This window comes from Balaenoptera physalus (genome assembly GCF_965194825.1).
Source record: "Balaenoptera physalus genome assembly, chromosome: 19".
Lineage (NCBI taxonomy): Eukaryota > Metazoa > Chordata > Mammalia > Artiodactyla > Balaenopteridae > Balaenoptera > Balaenoptera physalus.
In genome coordinates, this window is record NC_138900.1 from 68,117,052 (window position 1) to 68,123,114 (window position 6,063).

At 62.0% G+C, this 6,063-nt stretch overlaps 1 protein-coding gene across 2 annotated transcripts; it reads right to left on the reverse strand.

The window, feature by feature from the left end:
- Nucleotides 1–3: 3 nt before the first annotated feature.
- SPATA2L (spermatogenesis associated 2 like) lies at nt 4–4,363 on the reverse strand. Of its 2 annotated transcripts, XM_082438490.1 has the most exons (3): nt 4,228–4,363; nt 3,700–4,003; nt 4–1,845 (listed from the first exon to the last, which is right to left on the reverse strand). In XM_082438490.1, the coding sequence occupies exons 2-3, from the start codon at nt 4,000–4,002 to the stop codon at nt 931–933; spliced, it is 1,218 nt and encodes a 405-aa protein (XP_082294616.1). In that variant the 5' UTR covers nt 4,003; nt 4,228–4,363; the 3' UTR covers nt 4–930. The 2 variants fall into 2 exon arrangements, with proteins under 2 accessions (XP_082294616.1, XP_082294617.1); XM_082438491.1 differs by lacking the exon at nt 4,228–4,363 and having other exon boundaries at nt 4–2,124; nt 3,700–3,833.
- Nucleotides 4,364–6,063: the final 1,700 nt, after the last annotated feature.

A 6,063-nucleotide genomic window follows, 5' to 3' on the forward strand; every position in this document is an offset into this window, starting at 1 on the left:
AGCTGGATCCAGCGTCCTTTAATGTACTTTGAGGTTGTGATTCGTGTGACGGACAGGTGTGGGGAGGAGGGGCCACACACAAGACTGGTCCCGCCCCAGGCCCAGGTGGGCAGACCCACCCCCTCCAGCCCTGTGAGCAGGCTGGCGGCTGGCAGCTGGTGCATCTTTACCACTGGACCCAGGTGGGCTCTGGGGTGGGAGCCTTGGAGATCTCCCATCCTGCCTTCCGGAGCCGGACAGCAGGAAGATGTAGCAGGGAAGCTGCTGGGGTACTGATTGCTCAGAAGCCCCCATGCTCCACCCGGAAATGGGGTGACAGCCTCTCGGGCTCTGTGGCTCCCCATCTCCCGCCTGCTGTTCTCTGGAACTCGTGGGCACTCACTCTGGTTGGAGACTAGATCATTTCTCTTCTGTCCTTCGGTCCAGCTTCCCCACCCAGCTCTGACTGGAGCCCATGGGGCTGGTCTCAGGCCAGCACTCGGCTCATTCAGTGCAGGTCTGTGACACCCATGGGGGGCCAGGTCCTCTTAGCCGGGTCAGCCATGCACCTGGCAGAGCCCCTAGAATGGTCTTAGCAAAGCTCAGGGGCTCATGAGGTCACCTGAGCCCCCAAGGACACTCCTCTGTGGAGCACTCCCTTGGGCACTTGCAGGGAGCAGGTCAGGAGCTGCGGCGCTGGGGCCAGTGGTGGGGCCGGGGAGGGTAGGGAGAGGAGGGGGAAGGTGCTCCCTGGGGGCGGGCCAGCAGCTTTCCCAGGAAGACTGGGCCCCCACCTCTCACGTAGCGGGGTTGAGACACCATGACCCCTGACCCGCCGCTGTGCTCAGCACCCCTGGGGGGCAGGAGGGGCAGGGTGGCCAGTGGCCCGGGCCTGAGGAGGGATGAGGCCCAGAAAAGCACCGCGGAACATGTCTCCAGAAAGCCCTGGGCCTAGGGCCAGGCGGGCCTAGGGGCATCGTAGAGCAAGGCGTCCACCTGGGCTCGCTGAAGCCACAGGCGCCGCTGGTGGTTTCCGTGCAGGGCGCGCAGCGGGTGGCCCGGGCGGCAGGTGGCCAGGGCGGCACAGTGGGCAGTGTGCAGCTGGCGACACGTGTCACAGCAGAGGGCGGGGAGGGTGCCAGGGCCCAGGCAGCTGTGTGTCTGGTAGCCAGGGGGCTCGGGGACTTGGCGGGGGCTGGCCTGCTCAGGGGTTCCAGGGGCTTGGGGGGCGGCCAGGTCTCCGGGCCGACTGAGCAGCTCTTGGCGCAGTGAGAGGAGGGAGAAGACCTCAGCCTCGGGCTCCTCCTCCGAGGCTGGGCTGCTGGCCTCAGCCTCCCAGGCCCCGCCCCCCACGCCCCACAGTCTGGCGCTCTGCTCCCAGAAGAGAGGCTGGCAGGCTAGCTCCGTGGGCGGTGAGTCGGGGCCTGGCGAGGGTCCCCCGTATAGGCTGGTCTCGTCTGAGCCCTCATCCTCCTGCAGGTCCCGGTACAGGTCCAGCCGGGCCTGGCACCGGGCCGGGGAGCCACGGGGGGGCACAGGTGGCGGCTCCTCTTCACGGGCTAGTCGCTGCTGCAGCCAGGCCACGCAGGAGGCCACGTCTGCGCTGGCCCGCCGCGCCTGCAGCAGCTCCTCGGCCGGCAGCACGCTGGTGCCCAGCTGCGCCAGCACCTCGCCCAGGATCTCACACTCCAGCCGCAGGGCAAAGCAGCCCAGGGCCACCTGCACAAGCTGGCGGGCGGGGGGCGGGGCGGCCACCATGAGGCGGTGGTCGTCCCTGCGCACATAGCCCATCTTCTGGAAGCTCTGGATGAGGAGGTCCTCTGAGAGTGTGCCCTTCAGCACGTGCACGTAGCCCCCTGAGAAAGTCTGCAAGGGAGGGGGCTGGTCGGCGGCAGCCCACCGTCCCGCAGACCTGCCCTGCCCTCGGCTGCACTCCGGCTGTGGCCTGCTTTGGGGGCCACCATCCTCACCCCAGGGGGCGGCATGGCCCCAAGGCGGTCTGGGATGTGCTGACACTCCCTCCAGAGGAGCTGTTTTAAAAACATACATGCTGGGAGTTCCCTGGTGGTCTAGTGGTTAGGATTCGGCGCTTTCACTGCTGGGGCCTGGGTTCAGTCCCTGGTCGGGGAACTGAGATCCCGCAAGCTGCGCGGCCCAAAACAAAAAAACCCGTAGATGCTCGGGGCCACCCCCAGAGACTCTGATCTCATTGGTTGAGGTAGGCCCAGGCAGCACAATTTTTTAATCTAACACATTTCACCTGGGTCATAGAACAAGCTAAATAAAGAGCCCCTACGTTGAGAAATCTCACTGCCCTCTGGGTCCCCTCCACCTCCTCTCACCTGTGGGGGTTTGCTACTCTAGTTAGTTTCCTGTGTACCTGCTGAGCGGTCATGCAAACACACAAAGAATACAGGTGCTTATTTGCTCTGAGCAGGTAGCCTCCTGAACGCCTCATTCTGAACTCTGCTTTTCCAGTTTCCGAGAGCTTTCCCTATCACGACAGAGGCCTAGCCATTCACTTCTCCAGCTGTGCAGCTTTCCACCACACGGATGGAACATCTGTAGTTTTTGGAGGCTCCAGGCTGCAAAGGAACTAGAACGGTTCCTAGGATGGTGATCACGTGTCTCTCACGTGTCTACAGTTCCTTGATTCTGGGACCCTGTGAGTGTCCCTCTGCTTACAGCTGATGACAGTACCTCCACAGATGGGGCACTGCTGTGTGTAAGATTGTTCTCAGGGCTGTGCCTTCACCCCTTACAATGGACCTTGAGCTGGACTGTTCTCGTGTTTGCTTCATGGAGGAAGGAATGGATTCCAAAAGATTAGGTAACTTGCCCCAAGCCACAGAGCCGGCAGAAGCAGACCCCGTCCAGGTCTGCCCAGTGCTGAAGCCCGTGAGCATCTCAAGATCAGGCCTGTCTGTTCTGCTCTTGGCCCCCCATGGGGCTGCATCCTGCCCTCTGGTCTGAATGGATGAATGAAAGTCCTAGAACCTCAGACCAGCAGGTGTCCCAGTGGAGCAGTGGGCTCCGAGGCTCACCTCACTGAAAGAGGCTGCTGCTGCCATGGCAACCAGTGGAGGCAGCCGCCCACGTGCCCAGTGACATCATTACCTCCCCACTCTTCTGAATTAGCTCAGAGCACAAGGCAGCCTGCCCCCTCCTGCCAGCCTGCAGCTCACCTGGAGGGGCCCGCCCGGCCCCGGGCTCAGCTCTACCCAGGCTGGAGGGTGAGCTAGGTTCTTGTTTAGCCCGGCTCCCCTAGGACATGCAGGGGCACCCCCAGCCCCTGCCTACTTCATAGGCACTTCCACAAATGGGATCAGCCCACACCCTGGAGAGATTAGAGTGACCCTGGAATGCCCAGTCCTTCCCTTGTGCCTGTCCTAGGATTTCTATGGTAACTGGGGCCACAAAGCCACTTTGGGGAGGACAGTCATGCAAGCTTTAAGGAGCAGGATCCCCCTCGGAAGGCAGGTATCCAAACAGGTGACCTCCACCCACCCACCCCATGTTCTCAGCCCCAGGAGTACGAAGGGGAACCTCGGCCAAGAGATGCTCCAACACGCCCAGGACCCCTCAGCACACTAAGCTCTCTGAAACCCCTCAGCCTCTGAGGACACCTGAAATCCTTTATGCCCGACGGTAGCCACCGTCCCGATGGTAGCCAACCCCCAGTAGACTGGGCAGGGGCCCCAACTCGGCCCGGCGCCCTACCTTGATGGTGGTGAACTCTTTCCTCCAAGGCAACAGATACAGGTGCACGGCGGCCAACTCCAGCAGCTCGAAGGCGCGGGCCAGGCCACGCAACGCAGGGGCCAGGTCGGCGCGGCCCCACAGGCCATCGGTGAGTAGTGCCAGCGCGTCATCCTGCAGCGCCCCATGCAGGTCGAAGTCTTCCACCAGGATGTGCCAGAGCACGGCGCGCAGCGATGGGTCCCCGCACACGCCCGCGCGGCCGTGCCTAAGTTCGCGCTCCAGGCACAGACGGTAGTCCTCGGACAGCGAGCTGCTGCCCATGCTTGCGGGCGGGAATAGGGTATATCAGGACCCAGAGGCCCCTCCCTGTCCGCTGCGCGCCTCCAAAGCCCCCGCCTGCATCCACAGGTCCCCCACCAACTGTGCGCCCCTGGTATCTACAGCACTCCCTTCCCTGGAGACGTGCGCCACCTGAGTCTCCCTTCCCGAGCAGAGACCCCCTTGCCCACCAGATCGTGCTGTGGGCCCGGAGGACGACAGCCCTACCTGTCTGTCACCAGCAGTCCCCGAGCGCCCGCTGCTCTGTTCGGGCCTCTTCAGCAGCAGCTCGCTTCCGCCGGGGCCGGCTCCGCCCTTCGGCCGTGACGTTAGGGGCGGGGTCTCTTCGGGCACCGCCCCCTCCGCCAACGCGGAGAGGGCGGGGCCTGGTGAGGGCCCAGGAGCACAAACGCGACGCACCTCCACGGCCTGCGGAGCCGAGGACAGGGGAAACACCGTGGACGCTCCCACCGAGGCGGGCGCCGACCTCCCGAGCTGGACCCTCGGGAGCGCCAGGGTGCCAAGGAAGCAGGTACCGTGGCTCTTCGTGCGCCTTCCGGGAGCGGGGCCATCTCCGGGGGGCGGGACTACCCAACAGGGGCGGGACCCTTCTCGTTGCCTAAGGGGATTGACCAGATACGGGAGGGAGGAAGGGGACGAGCCGCCCTCTGGCGGGGCCAGCGCTCCTGGTGGAAGCCGGCCGGGCGTTTCAGCGTGATTTAAAACTGCAACCTCAGGGGACTTTCCTGGTGGTCCAGTCGTTTAAGACTCCGCGCTCCCACTGCTGGGGGCGCCGCACCCTCCCTCCTCCCCCCCAAAAAACAAATCAGCAACCCGGGCCTCTTTGAGGCGGCGTGAAGGCGCCTTTCTGCTTAGGTCAGAGTCGCTTCCAGGCAGCGGATCCGATGTTCTGCTCTGTATCCAACCCTGCTTCTCCGCTCCTGTTCTGAGTGCTGTTTGCGTGGCCCCAGGTGTTCGCTGTTAACTGTTGTGTGCTACTCCAGGGAGCATAGCTCTGTCTCAGTGTGCCACTCGAACCTGGGCAGGTCTTTGCACCGTCCTCCCTTAGAGGAGTAGTCGCATAGACGACCCGTTGAATGGAAGTGACGGTGCGTGGCTTTCCAGGTTAAGTCATAAAACTGCCTTGTTGTCTTGAGACGCTCAATTTTGGGACCTAGCCACAGACTGGGAGGAAAGCAGCTGCATGAAGGGGCCGAATAATGAAGGCTGAATAATGTCCAAAATCCATGGAACCCGGGAATGTGAGCATATTTGGAAATAGGATCTTTGGAGATATAACCAGTTAAGATGAAGTCAGACTGGATTAGGGTGGACCCTAAACCCTGTCAGAATGATGTCTTTGTAAGGAGGAAGGTTACATACTTCGGGAGGAGGCATATGATGGATGCAGAGACTTGCAGCTACAGGCAGAGACTGCAGGAGCCCCCGGAGCTGGACGAGGCAGGAAAGGGTTCTGGTCTAGCACTCTGCTGGGCCACGGCCCTGTGGACGCCTTGACTTCAGACTTCAGAACTTTGAGAGTAAATTTTTGTTGTTTTAAGCTCCCTGGTAGCTAATTACAGGAAATGAATGCAGGCCTCCCACGGCTGTTCCCACAACCCTGAGGCCCTCACTGATGGCAGACGTGTAGACAAATCTCCTTGGGTCACCCCAACTTGGAAGGTAGCTGACCTAGCTGATGCTGCAGGTGGGGCAGAAATAAGATGTCCCCACTGAACCCTGCCGAGATGGGAGTTTCACAAGCAAAGCAAATGGCTGTCGCATGTTTAAGCCAGTGAGTGGGCTGGTTTGTTACACAGCAGGGGGGTGGACGCCACACTGCCTCAGCACCAGCTGCGTAGGGGTCCTCCTGTGACCCTGGGCTATAACCGGGAGGAGCAGCTGGGTGGGAGGGTCAGTTAATACCTACCTCGGCCAGGACCGCAGCTCCCTGGACCACCGCCCAGCACGCTGCACACCGTGCGGCTGGGTCCAGTCTCCCAGGCAGCACCACTCTCATCATCATCCAGCTGTCTCATCTTCACCAGTTCAGTGCAAGGGAAG

What these genes read in the sequence shown, in the direction of transcription:
- SPATA2L (XM_082438490.1), bottom strand. Translation starts at nt 4,002, where the DNA reads ATGGGCAGCAGCTCGCTGTCCGAGGACTACCGTCTGTGCCTGGAGCGC. An exon ending in AAGAGTTCACCACCATCAAG is followed by an intron (nt 1,846 to 3,699) that starts GTAGGGCGCCGG and finishes CCTCCCTTGCAG; the next exon opens with ACTTTCTCAGGGGGCTACGT.